This window comes from Peromyscus leucopus, chromosome 1 (assembly GCF_004664715.2).
Source record: "Peromyscus leucopus breed LL Stock chromosome 1, UCI_PerLeu_2.1, whole genome shotgun sequence".
Taxonomy (NCBI): Eukaryota; Metazoa; Chordata; class Mammalia; order Rodentia; family Cricetidae; genus Peromyscus; species Peromyscus leucopus.
The window spans coordinates 63,771,185-63,790,836 of NC_051063.1; the positions used below are offsets into that span (position 1 = coordinate 63,771,185).

Here is a 19,652-nt window from a genome sequence, read left to right on the forward strand (position 1 = left end):
TGCCATTGCTGTTTGCATAGATGCCTATACCCTGAGTGGAGCTGATCCTAAGGGGTGTTTCCTGGTGATCTTGGGACGGGAAGGTGCTGGTATTGTGGAGAGCGTTGGTGAAGGGGTTACTAAGCTGAAAGCAGGTGATACTGTCATCCTGATTTACATCCTACAACATGGAGAATGTAAATTTTGTCTGAATCCTAAAACAAACCTTTGCCAGAAGACAAGAGTCATTCAGGAGAAAGGATTAATGCCAGAGGGTACTAGCATATTTACCCGCAAAGTAAAGTCTATTTTTCTTTTTTTAAAATTCTATTTCCACAGTTTTTTTTTTTTTTAAGCTCATTTATTTATTATGGATACAGTGTTTTGCTTGCATGTATCCCTGCACGCCAGTAGAGGGCACCAGATCTCATTACAGATGGTTATGAGCTGCCATGTGGTTGCTGGGAATTGAACTCAGGACCTCTGGAAGAGCAGCTCTTAACCGCTGAGCCATCTCTCCAGCCTGGAAAGTCTATTTTTCATTTCATGGGAACCAGCGCATTTTCCAAGTACACAGTTGTGACTGGCATCTCTGTTGCTAAAATTGATCCTTCAGCGCCTTTGGATAGAATCTGCCTTCTTGTCTGTAGCATTTCAACTGGTTATGGTGCTGCTGTGAACAGGGCCGAGGTGCAACCTGCTTCTACTGTGCGGTCTTTGGTATGGGAGGCATTGGATTGGCGGTGATCAGGGGCTGTAAAGTGGCTAGTGCATCCTGGATCATGGTATTGACATCAATAAAGATGAGTTTGCAACGGCCGAGGAATTTGGAGCCTTTGAGTGAATAAACCCATCCAGGAAGTACTCACTGAGATGACAGACCGGGGATGCTGACAAGATACTTGAGGTACTGGCAAGATGAAGGTCATGAGAGCGGCCCATGAGGGGCCCACAGAGGCTGGGGAGTCGGCGTGGTGTTTAGCATAGCGGCTTCAGGTGAGGAAATCGCCACTCGTCATTCCAGCTGGTGCCAGGACACATGTGGGAAGGCACTGCCTTTGGAGGACAGAGAAGTGCGGAGTGTCCCAAAGCTGGTGTCTGAATATATGTCCAAAAAGAGAAACGTTGACTTTGTGACTGGAAATGAGTCCTTCGACCAAATTGACAAAGCCTTTGATCTGAGGCACTGGGCGGGGTGTGTGTGTGGGGGTGGGTGGGGAGCATTTGAACTCTTCTAAAGATATAAATTGAGACAAGAACACTGTCCATCCCGTACTTTTTCCTGTGATCAGATAGGAACAGACCGACAGAAGATTTACAAGCTAACAGCCTCTTAGACTTCAGAAACTACTAGAAGAAATGTGTGGAAGTAATTATGGCTCCAATCAAGGACAAGGCAAATAGTCACAAGTCGGTTTTCTGAATTCTCCACATAAATAATTGCTGCTCGCTAAGGAATATTTTAACACGATAAAAGTACTTTTGGAAAAACAAATATGGGAGTGATTGTGCCATGCAGCCTCTGCCAGCGGAGTTACTGGGAGAGCTGACTGGGCTCTTGCCTTGCTGTGGAGCTCACTGGGGGTCATCTTTAAATTGTGGCTCTGAGGGCTGCGTAGATAGCTTAGTGAGGGGGCTGATGCCAGTCTTGGCAACCCGAGTTTGACCCTCAGAACTCACATGATGGACGAAGAGAACTGACTCCTGCAAGTAGCATTTCCAGGGGCTTGACCTAGACGTCTGTTTTGAGACCCTCACCCCCCCCCCAGATCTGACACACAACTGGCACTTTTAAAGACTCTCTGGCTCAGCCTCTGTCACTTTACATTGGCCTCCACTGGGGTTACAAGTGGAATAAGTGGTCCCCTGGCCTCCCTTTGTGCTATCCAGTTTGCAGTTATTCCCTTCACATACCTTAGACCCTCAGCAGCACAGCCGGCTGACATCACCCTGCAGGCTAGCTTGCTTGGGCTGAACATTTGAGAGTCTCCCAGCTGCCTGGCCCTGTTGACTCCTCTTGTCTTACTGTAGGTGACAACATTGCCCTTATCAGTCACCTCATACCCTAAACACTTGTCCCTTGTCCTCTCCCCTCCTGTGGACTTGTCCTCTACCTCTTCCGGTACCACTTCAAGGTTGTTCTCTTGTCGTGGACACTGTTTGCAGAGGTAGTCCCTCTTCGCATTCCATTTCATGCACCCTCTGACCGTCTAGTCTCACTCCCTCGAGTACCTGAGCTCTGAAGTTGTTTGGGATCACACTTCCTGGCCCACATCATGTCCAGACACTTGTAATTTGTTATATCGCCATTACAGTGACTCCTTGGCCTGTGCCCCTCACCTCTGGTAGTGTCTTGTGCTGGTTGGTTTTTTGTCAACTTGACCCAAATCTAGACATATCTGGGAAGAAGGAATCTCAATTAAGAATTGTCTCTATCAGACTGGCCTGTGGAAAAGCCTGTGGGGAATTTTCTTGATTAGTAATTGATTGGGGAAGAATCAGTAGTCCTCTGCAGGCTGTGCAATTCTTGGCTAAATGGTCCTGGGTGGTATATAAAAACAGGTTGAGTAGTCACGAGGAGCAAGCCAGTATATAACATTTCTCATGGCCTCTGCTTCAGTTCCTGCCTCCAGATTCCTGCCCTGACTGGCCTCGATGACGGACTGTGATATGGAAGTGTAAGCCAAAGCTTTCCTTCCCATGTTGCTTCTGGTCACTGCATTTTAGTCCAGCGACAGAATGATAACTAGAACACGTGCCTTCTGAAAAAGCCCCAACACAGGGTGAATTCATACCACTGTGCAGAATGTGGCTAGGAAACTACCTTGTACCTCACAAGACCACAGCCTTGACCTACGTGCCAACAGCTTCAGAGGACTGCTACAGTGCTGGGTTCTCACGCTCTGGAGATGGCTCCTGCCGTACTACCTCCTAGTCACAGTGCCTCGGCTCTTATTTCACAGACATGGAGTAATCGGAAACAACAACCCAAGCAAACAAAAACAAAACCCCGCAAACCAATCACCTGACCTACTACCCTGCCTTCATTAAAGATTCTACCGCTTCATGTTCACTCATGTCTCTCTCTGTACAGATCTCCAGCCAATTCTCTCGTGGCTACATTTTTATCACTTCTCCCTGAGGCTTTGCCACAGCTTTGTGCAATCTCAGCAACACTGGCTGTGCTGAGTCTCTATAATCAGCACAGGTTTTTGCTTCCACACATCCACATTCAGGCAGAACCTAGGCTGGGTGTCCATCGGCTCCCTACCATCCACCCCTGCTCTTTTTGAGAGAATCTGGACTCTGTGAATTGGGTTTGTCTGTTGAGCACCAACAGATCCGAGGCAAGGCAGATAGATTTGGATGTAAGTTTAGCTTTTAGTTTTTATTATGTGTGTGCATGAGTGCATTTTTGTCAATGTCTCTGTGAGTGCATACACACACACACACACACACACACACACACACACACACACACACTACAGACCATAAGAGGGCAGTTGATCCCTTGGAGCTGGAGTTACAGGTGGTTGTGAGTCACCTGATGTGGGTGTTAGGACCCAAATTCTGCTCCTCATGATTGAGCAGTAAATACTCTTACTATTAAGCAGTCTCTCCAACACCAGCTCTAAGTTTTTATGCTTGAATTTTCTTCTTTTTCTATTTTTCTTTTGATTGTTTTGAGAGAGGGTTTCTCTGTGTAGCCCTGGCTCTCCTGGTCATGCTTTGTAGACCAGGCTGGCCTCTAACCCACAGAGATCCGCCTGCCTCTGCTCCCTCTCCCAAATGCTGGGATTAAAGGTGTGTGCCACTATGCCCAGCTTTGAATCTTTGATTGTAAGTAAAAGCAAAGTGCTCCATATTGATCTGTGTTGTATCTGATTACAATTTTTGCAGGCGTACAAGTATGCTATATTTGTTAAATTATAGAATCCATTGTAGCAATCTGCACAAAGTCTGATGACTTTTCTAACATTTATTTGTGTCCTCTGACTTTATCTGCCTGAATGAAACAATGTTGCATTGAAAACTCTTGTGGTAGATCTCTCTAGGTAGTCATAGCTGTCCTGGAAGCTTGCTATGCAGGTGAGCTGGTCTCGAACTCAGAGATGCTCCTACCTCTGCCTCCTGGGTGCTAGGATTAAAGGCATGCGCCACCATACCCAGTGTCTTATAGGAATTTTAACACCTTTAAAATACTGAGGATATGAACCAAGTAAGTTGCTCTATGCTGTTAATAAGCTGGGAGGAAACTGGCTTTGTTCACAGGAACACTCCCTCTGCAGTTACCTGGTCATCTTGTAGAATGCTGTCCTCTGAGCATCAGAGTCATCACCACATTTGTGGGAAGCAGCTATGACTGCTCATGAGTGATCCTCCAGGTTGGTCCTGTTGGCATTCCCTCCTAGAAGGAGGGGGTGAGGGTCCTCAACCCCTCACCCGAGGTCTCAGCTACTCCTTCCCCTACTTCCCTGCAGCTTTATGTAACTGTCCCAATTACATGTGGTCTTGCAGTCTAGAATATACAGAAAGCAGAAGGTTAACCGAATGGTTAATCAGCTGTAGGGAAGTCAGGGTCCATGCTGGGCAGTGCCCTGTTGGTGAAACAGCTGTTTGAGTCACCCACACTCCGGTAAGTAACTCCTTGCCCATGCTCTATACATAGGCCCAGTACACTCACTGGTTTGCCAAGTTGAACAAGGGTGGAATCGGACTTTGGTCTGTCGTTGGCACCCTCCTTGGGTGCGTAGGTGTAGGAAAAGTTCATGTAACAAGTCCTAACAGAACTTCTCTGGTAGCCAGCGCAGCTAAAAGTCCACTGGCAGGTGTTTAAAGCTAGCTTTCAGATTATTGTAACGCTTCATCTCTGATGCAAGTCATTGCTTTCTGTGGCAGCCGCAGTTCTGGTACATTATGGTCACAGTTCTAACCAGCTGGTGCCACACTGGTAACAGTGCACTGACTTAGAGCTCAAGAGTCCCTCCACGGCGGCTGTGCCATCAGAGAACACAACACAAGGCTAAACTGCAAACTACATCTTTTGGGAATGGAATTCTGCTGAGGTTCATACATCCCAGAGCTACTAGTTCAGTGGCAATGAAGCTGAAAGCCAATTTATTTCCAGTCAACATTACAGTCAGCTAATATACATGATAGGAATGGGCATGCTATTAAGAACAGTATTATATTGCAGGGAAAGGTTGGCTAGTGTTTGGTGAGCAAGTGGTCTCAGTAGCCATGTTCTTGGTCTGTTGAGCTAAGGCTTCCCCCTACCCCTCCTGAGACAGGTTTTCTCTATATAGCCCTGGCTGTCTTGGAACTTGCTCTGTAGACCAGGCTGGTCTCAAACTTACAAATCCACCTGCCTCTGTCTTCTGAGTGCTGGGATTAAAGGCGTGTGCCACCACTCCCCAGCTAGCTGTGATGTTTTTACAGAAAGGTGCCTGAACTAGTTTCTGTGCTATGGGTTACCCAGTGTTTAATACTTTGAGGCTTTAGCACAGGCTTCCATGGGTGTTTCAGCTATGTGTGTTGTTTGGTCTCAGCAATCTGAAATCCTACTTTCTAGGAAGCTTGTAAAAGGCACTTTATATGTAAAATACTGAAACTGCTTTGATAACGTTTTGGGGCAGATTTAACACAGACTTATTAAGGAAAACCGAGAAAGTACTCCTTAGAGTCTGTGTGTGGGGTGTTTCCAAGGGAGGAATGCCTTCTTTGCCAACTTGTAAACAGTGTCCTTTCTTCCAAAGAACTCCTTGGGACAAAGTATGCCACAGAAGGAAGTGGTAAGGAGCTGGAGTGCTTTCAGAACCCCATTTCTAAATAAATTATTGCACGGCACATCTGGGGACACCCTGGAAGATCTACAGTAGGCTGTTCAGAGCGGATCTAGGCCAGTATTTTCCCAGTGTGGAAGGCTATCCAGCTGGTGGGAAGGGGATGCATTAAAAAAATAGTCACAGGTCAATGTATTAACTTAAAAAACCAATTTAATTTAATTATTTTTAAGTGTGTGTGTGTGTGTGTGTGTGTGTGTGTGTGTGTGTGTGTGTAGGTGTGTGTACATGAATGCTGGCCCCTGCAGAGGTCAGAGATTTTGGATCCCCCGTCCTCCTGGCATTGAAGTTACAGTTGTGAGTCACCTGACATGAATACTTGGAACCAAGCTACGGTCCTCTGCAAGAGGCTGAGTGGTTAAGAATACTCTTACCCCCTGGCCATCTCTCTAGCCCAAGATGATTAACTTTTGATGTCTGAGGTTGGGGCTTGGCGTTTTGAGTCTAGGGGTAGTGGTTGGTGTGGTGGTTGAATGAGAATGGCCGGCACAGGCTCATATGTCTTAATGCTTTGTCCCTGGTTGGTGGAACTGTTTGGGAAGGATTAGGAGGTGTGGCCTTGTTGGAGGCAGTGTGTCACTGGGAGTGGGCTTTGAGGTTTCAGAAGCCCATGCCAGGCCCAGTCTCTCTCTCTGCCTTCAACTTTCAGATTAGATGTGAGCTCCCAGCAACTGCTTCAGCACCATGCCTGTCTGCCTTCTGCCACACTCCCCACCAAGATGGTCATGGACCCCCCATTCTGAAACTGTAAGCAATCCCCCAGTCAAATGCTTTCTTTTGCCCTGTGTGATGTCTCATCACAGCATTAGAAAAGTGACTAAGACAGTTGGGGTCGGGGGTTGCACTTTGAGGCATGCTTTAACGGTTGAGGATGGGGTAGGGCTAGTTTTAAAGAAAGGAGGTCTCAGTGAGGTGGCCCAGAGCATGGAAGAAGAGAGTAGAAGGCTAGAGGGACAGGTTAGAGCTTGGGGGCCAGGAAGCTATCGCGAGAATGGGGGGCTTTGATCTGGGGTGAGTCTGGAGCCCTCTGAGACTCTGGAGGAGGAAGAATGCATGAGTCTACCTTTAGCTTTGAAGGGTCTTCCTGGGAGCTGGGTTAGGAAGACTTTCTGAACATGTTTGCCTCATGCTCGGGAGCCGCCAGCCTCAGCTGCCGGGATTTACCTTGGTGACATGGGAGACTGTGGTAAAGCATGAAGGTGCTGAGGGCTTGGGCCGGCTGGTTTGGCTGAGGAGGACAGAATGGTTGTTTTAAGATGAACTCAGTGATCAAGAGCTGCCATGTAACCTGAGACCTGCATATGGTGGGACAGAACCCGAGGGCTCTGAAAAATGAACAAAACATTGACTCCCAATTGAAATGTGTAATTGCTTATTAAAATAAACTTTTTTAGAATTAAAAAAATAAAAAGATCTGGACATGGTGGCTCACAACTTTCCCAGTACTCAGGAGGTAGAAGCAAGCAGATCTCTTTGAGTTCAAGGCCAGCCTGGTCTACAAAGTGAGTTCCAGAACAGCTAGGGCTATTACATAGAGAAACCCTGTCTCAAAAAACAAAAACAAAAACAAAACAAAAAAAAACACAAACAAAAACCCAACTCCCCCAATTTTTTTTTAAAAAAGGGGCTAGAGAGTTAACTTAGTAGCTAAGAGCACTTGTTGCTCTTGCAGAAGACCTGGGTTCGATTCCCAGAACAGACATAGCAGCAACCATCTGTAAATCCAGTCCCAGGGATCTGACACCCTCTTCTGACCTCCTTGGGCACCAGGCACACCACGTGGTGCAGGTACATACATGTAAGCAAAACACCGATACACATAAAATGATAAAATAAATAAAACTTAAAACAAATTAAAAATAAAAATCCAAAAGTAATAAACATAAAAAATTGAAATTAAGTTTATTCCGCAACAATGATACATTCTAGAATTATAACATCTAAGGGGCTGGAGAGACTGCTCAGTATTTAAGAGCAGAGGTTGCTCTTGCAGAGGACCGAGGTTTGATTCCCAGAACCTACATGGCAGCTCACAACCATCCATAACTCAAGTTCCAAGGGATGCAATGCCCTCTTCTGGCTTTTGTGGGTCCCAGGGACACCTGTGGCAGACAGACACAACAGCTAACCACCCATACACATTAAATTAAAAACTCTAAAGAATTATACAAAGAAAAGAAAGCAAGTTCCTCAGTGTTAAATCTTTGGGAAAAAAATCGCGGAGGACTAGGGAGATGGGTCCGTGGGTAAGGCGCTTGCTATGTGAGCGTGAAGGCCTGGGTTTGTACTTCCATCGCTCACACGAAAGCTGGACAAGGCCCTGTCTGTGACTGCAGTGTGGGGAGATAGAGACAGGCAGATCCTGGGGACCCCTTGCCAACAGCCTAACCAAAATGGCAAGTCCCAGGTTCAGTGAGAGAGACCTGTCACCAAAAATAAGATGCAGAACAATGGGAAGATATCACACATGCAAGTACACACATCGACACAAAGATAATATCTGAATGCTGCCCTAAGCTGCTCTGTGGAGAGCTGGCTGCTGCTTTCTGGAGTTGGGTGAGGAAATCAAGCCACATTCACGTCTATTACTCATGTCTATTACTGTCTCTTAGGCTCCGAAGTGACCTTATTGAGAGAAGTGAGTTATGAAATGTGGAGGCTGCTAAAATCCATGCCATCCTGCACGTTCCCTGAACAAGAGGTGAGGGGAACCCAGCAACCACCAGCAGCAAGCAGCAGACAGGGTTTACTGAGCTGAGTTTTCCCAGGGGAGAAGGAACAGGCTCAGCCTAAGGGGAGTGGGCCTCTCTGTCTGCTGTCAGGGATGCCATGGAGATCTCCACAGAGATCACTAAGGTGAGGAACAACTTTGAGAAGCAGGTTAGAGGCCAGTTTCTCACATTCACAGCATGTAAGATAGTGTTAGTAATTCCTTCCGTTAGAAGGAATTGGCCTCTAGAATTTGGTAACTCTGGGACCACATGCAGTGGGTCAGGGACATTTCTGAAATCAATGGACCCTACTCAGAATTCAAGAACAGTTCTGGAAGCTACAGTTAGTACACACTTACTTCCCCACTCCTGTCTAAAGCAGGCAGTTAACAGTTAGCACTTAGTCTCCTGGACAACAGTCTCTAGAACTCTGTTGCAGGATGGCCACATGGGCCATGTTAATGCCCACTAGGATCAGTGCTGGGAGCCATAGTGCAGGCACTGATTGGCTCTGGCTGTAGTGTGTGCAATATGCCATCTGTGAGCACCAACAGGGAAAACTCCACCGAAGCCATCCTGCTCTTTGGCAAGGTCGTCCGCCTAGCCTCGGTTCTGCCCCTGGTGCACATTCCTAGGCACTGTGAGCAGTGTCCATACACTCTCGTAGCCCAGAGTATCTCTTCTTCCTCTCCAATGGTGCGGTGTGTGCTGATGCCTTTCAGAAATTAAGGCCAGGTATGGCCAGAAGATGAAGATGTGGGCTTGACCTGTGCAGAAAGACTACGATTCACAAAGTAAGAGTAGGCAATCCACTGATGCAGTGTCACAAGGAGACTCTTACTTGTATCACAAACTACAACGACAGCCAGCTCAATAATGTGACCCTCGTCAACTCTCTCAAAGTACTCATGTGGACTGGAGGCCCTCAGTCCACCAAATCCAACAGACCTTTCTGGAAGAACATTGAGCCAGGCCCCTCTGCCTCCTTTGCCTGGTATTTTGTAAAGTAATGTAACTTATCCACAGTCCAAACTGAAAATCATCAGACAAACCCCAGCTGTAGTGTGGGGGAGAAAATAAGAGTTATTTTGACATGTGTGTGTCCAGCTAGAGCTGCAGTGGGCCCCAGACCATGGCAGCAAATGTCACCCAAGTGGGCGCTTGCCATTGTCTCTCTTTTTATATGATCCAGAGAATGATCTATGAAAACCAAATTTCCAGTTTTGAATAATAAGATTATTAAGCAATAAGTACTGTGTGTGTGTGTGTGTGTGTGTGTGAGAGAGAGAGAGAGAGAGAGAGAGAGAGAGAGAGAGAGAGACAGAGACAGAGAGAGAGAGAGAGAAAGATCATTAAAGTGGATACTCAAAACACCAAGAAGAAACTGACTAGAGAAGCCCTTTTAAGGCAAACAGTTGGAGTTCCCCAATAGAGAAGTGCTGGGCAGAGCAGAATGCCCCCCCACAAAGGTTTCCAATTAAAAGAACAAACGAGGACCGAGATAATTGAGGACGAGATAATCAAGGAAGTCACAGTTGAACTGCTGTTCCCTGAGCTTCGAGGGCAAGCTTCCCCTGGGGGAGCTTCCAGCTTCTTCTTCCCACAGCAGGAACTTTTGATAAACAATGGTAACATCTGTTGGATGTTATCTTCCAGCTGTTCTCAGGGGCACAGGGTTGTTTTCACTTTTAAACTCTTGAACTCTCTTTGCTGGTCTCTCCCCTTCCTGACAGTCAGCGGAGCCGGCCCATCCGCACACCTTGGAGGACACTTTGAGACAGACATGGGTCTTTAAATGGAAGGAGTCAACCCCACTTCCAGAGCCAGCTTCTCGACATGTGACGATTTATAAATATAATGTACAGTACATCCCTCCACCAGTATCTTCCATCTCCAGAATCTTGCTTCCTCCCTCAGGGGTCCACGTCCAAGCCCCTACCCCTTCTCTTCCTTTGGAGCCTCCCCTTCTCCCTCAGACCCCATCTTCTCCTGGGGGCCCCATTTGCCCCCTTAGCGCCATAAAATGGGAAAATCTAAAAGAAATGACAATGTTCTGGATAGGTACCATGCACCCAAATTAAATCAAGACCAGATAAACAATTTAAGTAGACCTGTAACACCTATGGAAGCAGTCATCAAAAGTGTCAAAAAAAAAAAAAAAAAAAAAAAAAAAAGCCCAGGGCCAGATGGTTTCAGTGCAGAATTCTACAAGAATTTCAAAGAAGAGCTAATATCAACACTCACCAAATTGTTCCACACAATAGAAACAGAAGGAACATTGCCAAACTCTTTTTATGAGGCTACAGCTACCCTGATACTCAAACCACACAAAGATGCAACAAAGAAAGAGAATTACAGACAAATCTCCCTCGTGAACATTGATGCAAAAATACTCAATAACATACTGGCAAACCGAATCCAAGAACATATCAAGAATATCATCCATCATGATCAAGTAGGCCTCATCCCGGAGATGCATGGATGGTTCAACATACAAAAATCTGTCAATGTAATCTATCATATTAAACAAACTGAAAGAAAAAAACCCCATATGATCATCTCATTAGATATGGAAAAAGCCTTTGGCAAAATCCAACACTTCTTCATGATAAAAGCCTTGGAGAGATCAGGGATATAAGGAGCATACCTAAACACAATAAAAGCAATATACAGCAAGCCAACAGCCAACATCAAATTAAATTGAGAGAAACTCAAAGCGATTCTACTAAGGCTGTCCATTCATTCTCTCCATATCTATTTAATATAGTACTGGAAGTTCTAGCTAGAGCAATAAGACACCAAAAAGAGACCAAGGGGATACAAATTGGAAAGGAAGAAGTCAGACTTTCACTATTTGCAGATGATATGATAGTACACATAAGTGACCTCGAAAATTCTACCGGAGAACTCCTACAGCTGATAAACATCTTTAGTAATGTGGCAGGATACAAGATTAACTAAAAAAAAAATCAGTAGTCCTCCTATATACAAATGATAAACAGGCTGAGAAAGAAATCAGAGAAAGAACACCTTTTACAACAGCCACAAATAATATAAAATATCTTGGGGTAACTCTAATCAAATAAGTGAAAGACCTGTATGACAAGAACTTTAAGTCTTTGAAGAAAGGAATTGAAGAAATTATCAAAAAAAAATGGAAAGATCTCCCATGTTCATGAATAGGCAGGATTAACATAGTAAAAATGGCAATCTGACCAAAAGCAATCTACAGATTCAATGCAATCCCTATCAAAACCCCAACACAGACTTTGAAAGAATGATACTCAACTTCATATGGAAAAACAAAAAATCCAGAATAGCTAAAACAATCCTGTACAATAAAGGAACTTCCAGAGGCATCACCATGCCTGACTTCAAGCTCTACTATAGAGCTATAGTAATAAAACCGTTTGGTATTGGCATAAAAGCAGACACATGGATCAATGGAATTGAAGATCCTGACACAAATCCACATGCCTATGAACACCAGATTTTTGACAAAGAAGTCAAAAACATACAAGGGAAAAAAAGAAAGCATCTTCAACAAATGATGCTGGCTGGCATAACTGGATGGAGGCATGTAGGAAAATGCAAATAGAACCATATTTATTGTTCTGCACAAAACTCAAGTCCAAGTGGATCAAAGACCTCAACATAAATCCAGTTACACTGAACCTGATAGGAGAGGAAGTGGGAAGCAGCGTTTTCCTGAGGTGGCTGCTCAGTCTGTGCGTTGCCCAGTGTCTGCCAAAGGATTTACCAAGAGCTGTAACAACCTCAAAGGATGGCTTAAACGCACCTTTAATTCTGTGGAGTGGAGTCCCATATTTGGGGCCATGTCTAGACATTCCATCACCCTCATTTTTAAGGGTTCCGGATACAGGCAATCTCTTCCATTGGTTTCCAGGATCCATGCTGCCCAAACAGCCCCAGCCTCTCAGCTCTCAACATGCCAGTTTGGGCCCTGGCTCTCTCACTGTACCTGTCCCTCAGATGCTGGTACCTGTCCACAAAAAGTAGGGTCATCGGCTGTGTATATGCTTCTTAGGGGTGTCCATGACGTTTAGCTGATTCTTGGGGGTCTGGGCATAGGAAGGGTGAGAACCAGAGCTGAGTCTCCAAGTTTTATTAAAGTCTATCCGTACATACCCTTTAACTGTTGGCTTCCAAGCCCTGGCTGAGAAAAAGGAGCATCTTGAGCATTTCCTCAGAGTCTGGCCAGGCTCCAAGTGCTCCACACATATCAATTCATCAAACCTTTCTCCTACCCATTGAAATTCACCCCTTTAAAAAGGTGCATAGGGCTGGGTGTGGTGGTGTATTTAATCCCAGCACTCGGGAGGCAGAGGCAGGCAGTTCTTTGTGAGTTCAAGGCCAGCCTGGTCTACAGAGTGAGTTCCAGGACAGCCAGAGGTACACAGTGAGACTCTGTCTCAAAAATCAATCAATCAATCAATCAATCAATCAATCAAGCAAGCAGACAAACAAACAAACAAACAAACAGGGTGCTTTTTCCAGAGGGGATCAGAGACCCTAGTGTGGGCCAGGAAGGCACTCGAATTGTACCAGTATTGTCACCTCAGATCTTGCTCTTGGGATAGATCAGAATGACCTGGGTCCTTCCCAAGGCAGGCCTTAGAGAAGATGCAAAGTCACTGAGGAGTCAGGGGAGGCTGTGTCCACTAGGGAAAAGGGGTGAGATGTGGCTTGATGCCAGGTGTTGTGGCGCACGCCTTGATCTCTGCACTTGGGAGGCAGAAGCAGGTGGGTCTCTGAGTTTGAGAGCAGCCTGGTCATTCTCCCTGAGAAGTGTCTGGTATCATGCAGGCCAGTTCTGCTCCAAGTTCATTCCCTCTGTGAGCTCCATGAATGAGCATATACAAAGGTGTTAGCACTGGTCTGTAAACTCTTAAGGAACATTTAACTTTATTTATTTGCACATGAGGCTGGGCTCATTCCTTTCTCCTTGCCCCCGAAAGAAGTGGAACCTGAATCTTCGTGGGCCACAGCATGTTTGACACAGTGCCCAGACCTAGATGGACTCCTTCCCTTTCTGCACTGCCGTCCCTACAGGCCTACTACTTCTTGAACATCTGAAGTAAAACTGTTGGCCCTGAACAATGTGGAATCAAACCCCTAGAGGTGGCTGTGATCAGACAGATGCTAGGCTATGTATTTAGTCACATGCAGGCCTCTTCATAGAGCCTCACTGCTTCCTATCTGTACCATTCCCACCTCTACATTCTGCCTGTGACCTCAGTGGCCTCTTCTCAGAGGCCTCCTTCATCATCTGGTGTGATGGTTAGAGCTGTCAACTTGACCAAATTTAGAATGACCTGAGAGAAGGGCCTCTGGGCATGCCTGTGGGGGCTAGCTTGTGTTAACTGATGTGGAAAGACACATGTTAATTGTGGGAAGGACCATTCCCTGGGCAGGGGATCCTGAACTGTATGAAGTGGGGAGAGGAGTTGAGTATCAGCAGTGCATTGCTCTCCTCCTCCTCCTCCACTTCCTCCTCCTCCTCCTCCTCCTGTTTTCCCAGACAGGGTTTCTCTGTGTAGCCCTGGCTGTCTTGAAACTCGCTCTGAAGACCAGGTTGACCTTGAAACTCCCTTTGCCTCCCAAGCACTGGGACTAATGGCATTTGCCACCACCGTCTAGCATTGCTCTCTGCCTCTTGACTGCAGCCACAATGTGACCAGCTCTGTCACTCAGCCTTCCTTCACTGTGACTTCCCTGCCTCAGAGAACTGTAACTTGAACGGAGCCAGAATAACACCCTTTCTCAAATCGCTTTTGTCAGAGTATTTTATCACAGTAACAGGAGAAAAAAAAAAAACTAAGGTACTTGGAGCAGGGACAGTGCTAGCAGATCTCTGGCTGATTGCCCTTGTCCCAATGATAGGTTCAGATTTACAGGTGTTGGAACTCGCTTTATTGACACCCAACTCACAGCCGCCGGCTAGAAAACTCCAGGGCAGCTAGAATCTCTTCAGCAAGCAGCAACTTCATGTCCCTGGATGGCGACAAAGCCCATACCGTTGACTTGTGTGGGTGGCTAAGTCAGGGAAAGGGACAGGCGGCTAGATGGCTTTCCTCAGGTAACACATCCCTCTAACTCCCCCGGTAGGTGGTGTAGGACCATGGACTCAGCAGCAGAGGTACATGGAACTTCTGGGTCTCCTTTGCAATAGTGAAAACAACCTGTGAGGAGCAGAGAAGGCACTTGAAGACACTAAAGGTGGTGAGTCCTTCCTGCAACAGCCCCTGGGCCTTCCAGATGAGCAGGAGGTGCTTTGGTGGCTGCCTAGAAACAGGAGACACTTAGGTAAAGCTGATGTTAGGGTTTGAATAGTGTTTCCAACAGGAGATGTAGTGGTCTTGGTTGCTGGTTGGTGGGCTTTGGGGAAGTGATTTGATCCTGAGGGCTCTGATCTAATCATCTGGTTAATCTCTTGTGATGAACTGATTCATCATGGGATGACATCATTAGTAGGTTCTGAAACTTGGAGGGGGCTCCACTGGAGGAAGGTCCCTGGGCAGTGTCCTAGGGATCTGTGTTTTTCTTTGTGTTCGTTTCTGCTCCTTGTCTGCCATGAGGTGACAGCTCTCCAATTCCACATGCTCCCACCGCCATGCTGAGTGCATGGAGCCGAGCCATCATGGGCTGAAATTACAAACCCAAATAAATAATTTGCCCTTAAGTTGTATCAGTGATGCAGAAGTAATACACCGAGTGCTCTGGAGTCTGGGTTCTGATGAGAACCTGTCTACAAAGGAAGATGAGACAAGATGAGACACTTTCAGCCTGGCCTCTCCCTCTCACGCACCTGATCCAGGGGCAGCTCAGTGTGTCATCATGAAGTGTAATGGTTGGTGCCTCAGGTCCCTGGACACCTTCTGAGAGCACACTTGCTGCCACCCAGTCTGTCCCTGGCCTGGAGGAGGCCTGGCTGCAGGACCTGGTTGTGTGTGGTCAAAGTGAGTCAGGGCCCAGCTACTCCGCTTCGTCCCCACCCCCACCCCCACTCCCCACCCCCCCGCCCTCACCTCTACATATGGGTAAAAGCTCTCCTGACCCCTCTCTTTCCAGTAGCGCTCTGTGTCGAAGGACAGTTTATAGGTGCCTGGCTTTATCTGGCCTGGTGTCAGGAGCCCAGGACAGCGACCATCCAGGTTTGTGTAGCTGTGAAGAGACAAAGTGGAGAGAAGAGCTGAGAAACCTCCTTCCCCTAGCTTTCCTGATTCCCAACCTCAGATGATTCCCACACTTCACACATGGAGCGCAGATGCGGGACAATTTCCAAGGATATCAGCACACTGCCTATTTAGGAAATCTTAAGGCAGAGAAACAAAAGGAAAACCTCTCCAGCTATTGTGAAAGACTGAACTAGGAGCGGACAAGCCACACCTTGTTACCACAGGCAGGCCAGAGGGAGGAGATGGGTGAACCAGTCTCCCTTAAATAGAACCTGCTCTCAAGGGCACATCTCCGCAAGCTTTGGCTGGCTAACCCTGAAACAGGAAGATCCTGGCTCCCAGCAGAGCATGTTCCAGGGGCATGGCCAGGGCCAGGCCCTGAGCCTGGCTCACCGAGGAGGACCAGAGTACTAGACCAGAGTGGAGTCTTGGCTTTTCCCTCATGCCTATGATCTCATCTCCCTTCTGTAAACAAGGTTAATTACACTCCCAGTTCACAGCTCTTGAGAACAGAGAAAAGAAACCCAGTGCTTGGCATTCAGTCTGGCCTTGATTTTCTCCCAGGCCTTTCTAGCTGGCTCTACTCCCAGCAGGCCCCCTGGGCTGCACCTGACAGGCAAGGACCCTACAAAGCTGTCTCAGACATTCCATGACCTTGTCCCAGGTATGCGTGTCTGGTGAAAAGGTTATTGTCACTGTCCTTGTTATCTCAGATGAGGAAAAGGAAGCTCAGGGGTCAATTGGGCAGTGGTCAGTTCTGCCTTCCTGCCCCAGTGTCCACACCAGACTCAGTCCCACTCGGTGTTCCCCTGGTCACACCATTCCACCTCAACACCGCTGCCTAAGGTCTTCCCCACGTGGGGCCCAGGAAGGACCCTGCTGCTGGAGCTGGTACTACTCACAGATGCCAGCCCAGAAACTGCCTCCTACCTTGTCCTCAGCTCCATCCACTGCTGGCCAGGGGCCTCCAGGCGTGACAAACGGAGGCAGAGGCCTTGGGCAGGGAGCCCCGAGGCAGTGTCTAGTACATGAGTAGTCAGCGGACTGCTCTCCGTAGCCATGACACCAGCCTGAGCGGACAGAGTCAGCGTGATCACCGCGGAGCCTGTGTGCACAGGCCCAACTGGGTCTTCGATTCACTTGTGAGGAGAGCAAACAGCCCTATTGCCCGGGGCCAGGCTGGATTGCTGAGTTGCAGGATGAGGTGCCAAGTGCTAAACAAAGCTGACCTGTGCCCTCCATTGCCCTTACCTGGGTACTACCCTCTCTCCTTTGTATGAGCCCTTTGGTTTCTGCTGCTCAGTGGCCTTAGCTTCCCAGGACCCAGCTCTCCCGCGCCCTGGCTCATTGGGTTTCCTAGGAGCAACCCCACCCGCAGCCTCCCACACCTGGCTCCCTCCCTGTCTCCTTACACCCGAGACAGGAATTCTGAGGGTACAGGCCAGCTCCTTACCTGTGGCCAGCCCAGGTGTCTCTGGAGCGTCATCAGCCGCGGGGCGGTCCTGGAGCTCATGTCCTGCCCTGGAGCTCCGGGCTGTGCAACACCCACAGGCAGTCACCCTGCCAGCCCCAACAAGCTCCTCCGGTCAGCCCGTGCACGCTCGACCCGAGGCCCCGCCCCAACGCCTGGGGCCACCTATTCCATCACGTCTAGGGAAGCCGCCTCCCGCTGGACCAGCCCTGGCGGCCACCCGGGGGTGGGGACCTAAGGGGCAGTGACTTAAGAGAAAAGAGAAGTGGTGGACAGCGTCCCTTGCGGGGGAGGTGGGAGGGCCGGTAGGCGATTGGGGAATAATCGGTGGCTGGGGGAGGACCAGTCCTGAGAGAGGCGTGGCCAGGGGGGCCTAACGAGAAGAGTTCAATTCCTGGGACCCAGGTGAAGGTGAAAGTTGAGAAATGATTCCACAAAATTGTCCTTGACTTCCATATGAGTGCTGTTGCACCCTCGCCCCCACCACACATACAATGATAAACTAATTTTTTGTAAAGATCGAGGCATTAGTTGGCTCAGGTCTCCAGCCTCCCGGCTAACATTTTGATAAAGCCACACTGAAGAGGGCAGGAAAGATTCCGGTCCTGACTACTGATAGGTCATGTGACCTTGCTTCAGTTTCCTCTTGGGTACAGTGGAGCAGTAAGCTATGGTTGAGACGTCAAGCAAAGCACCCCCACTCCTCAAGGCCCTCCGACCACTCCACCTTTTGGTGCTTACCAGTGGGAGGGCCAGGCTCTGTAGGTAGAAGCTGTGTGTACCCTGGGACTTCACCTTAACTCCTCTGTGTTAGTGCTGCAAGCCACAAAAAATATACAAAGCAGGATTTCAGCTGATTATGACAAAGCTAGACCTGGAAGAAGCCAAGGGCCTTCTAGAGGTCAAGCTGAGGCCCAAGGAGCCTTGGTGATATTGGCTTTGATTACCAGCTGTTTCCTGCAATGAGTTCCTTGTGTGCTATTGTAGCTTTTCCACCATTTATTGGGCACCATTTCCCCTCTACTAAAGGAATATTTAGATAACCTTGTGTGCTGACAGCTATGTTCAGCCAGAACCCCAGTTCAATCCTCCCTGTAATTATCGTCATTGACAGCAGAGTATAAGTTTGTAGAGAGAAAAGTGACAGAATAATAAAATGTATTGGACTAAGGAATTTCGTGTACATAGATTAATTTCTTCTCATCAAAGATTAATTATCAGCTGGTTGTAGATTCTTCCCGGACCCTGGGAGGGGACTATCGAGGGGCTGGACCCTCATAGTCCACGGTATGTTAGGATTATATAGTATATATAGAGAACATAGCCTGAAGGTATCATGTGATCTATAAAAAACAAAGGTGGGCTGGTCCCATCACTTAGGAGGCAGAGGCCTTCGCTGGCAGGCCTGATGACAGGATTTGATCAGGATCCTCCAAGGCTGCAGGAAAGAAGGGACTCCCCAGAGCTGTCATCCTGTCTCCCAGTTATCCTTGCTGTCCAGAGGAAGAAGCAGAGAGACCATCCTCAGAATAGTCCCTAGAAAAATGCATAGAAAGTTGGAAGTGGTGGCTGCTGCCCAAGATGAGAATTTGTGGATTGTGGGGACCTGCCCCACCGGGAACTTAGGTCACCTGTGAAGAGGTGGCCTGGAACCGAGGAAAGGCAAGTGTGCGCCGCTGGCCCATTTCCCAGCCTCCCTCTTACCCGGAGACAATCAGACGCAGAGGGAATCAAGTCAAGCAAGAACTCTTTATTGATAGGCAGTAAGCCTCTTTTATACCAGAAAACCTCAGAACCCTAGGAGTGGGTGAAGGAACCAACCAATCATTTTAAAGGGCACCTATTTACAAGTTTCTTATGTCCTGACGCTATTTCTTGTTTTTTAGTATCTTAGCATAAAAAGCTTGAGCTAACTTTCTTTCTCACCATTTGTATCCACTCTCTGCGTAAACACCTTAAAGCTTAAGCTCTATTATCTGAATTTTTCTCGGCACCCTCTTTGCAGCCTATGTATGCCCCACAGTGGATGAGGACTCTTATTTTCCCTCTTTACCTCTGGTGCCCAGGCACTTTTTTCTTTTCTCTTAGATTATTTTTATTTTATGTGTATAGGTATTTTGCCTGCACTGTTATGTCCCTTTCACAGAGTTGAGTTTAAAAAGACTCAATTTAGCAAACTATTCCATTAAAAAGAAGGTTTTGGTCTATAACCCGATGTATTATTATCTGCCATTCAGAGATGATGGTGACTTGTAGACCAGGTTTATAACTGTTAACCCAAACGGCAAGTGGAATGATTTAATACCACATGTTTGCAGTGCCAGCAGAGGTGAGAGCAGGGTGACTGATCCTCTGGATCTGGGGTTACAGACTACTGTTAGCTGCCATATGGGTGCTCTCTCTGGAAGAGCATCCAGTGCTTTTTTTTTTGGTTTTTCGAGACAGGGTT

The 19,652-nt window shown here is 47.5% G+C and overlaps 1 protein-coding gene and 1 pseudogene across 2 annotated transcripts; one reads left to right on the plus strand and one right to left on the minus strand.

The window, feature by feature from the left end:
* Window positions 1–483: 483 nt before the first annotated feature.
* LOC114692244 lies at window positions 484–2,014 on the plus strand (annotated as a pseudogene).
* Window positions 2,015–14,444: 12,430 nt separating this feature from the next.
* Window positions 14,445–17,410, minus strand: LOC114693404 (5-hydroxyisourate hydrolase). Of its 2 annotated transcripts, none has more exons than XM_028869768.2 (4): window positions 17,186–17,410; window positions 16,663–16,802; window positions 15,583–15,718; window positions 14,445–14,736 (listed from the first exon to the last, which is right to left on the minus strand). In XM_028869768.2, the coding sequence occupies exons 1-4, from the start codon at window positions 17,243–17,245 to the stop codon at window positions 14,647–14,649; spliced, it is 426 nt and encodes a 141-aa protein (XP_028725601.1). In that variant the 5' UTR covers window positions 17,246–17,410; the 3' UTR covers window positions 14,445–14,646. The 2 variants fall into 2 exon arrangements, with proteins under 2 accessions (XP_028725601.1, XP_037065282.1); XM_037209387.1 differs by having other exon boundaries at window positions 16,663–16,837; window positions 17,186–17,232.
* Window positions 17,411–19,652: the final 2,242 nt, after the last annotated feature.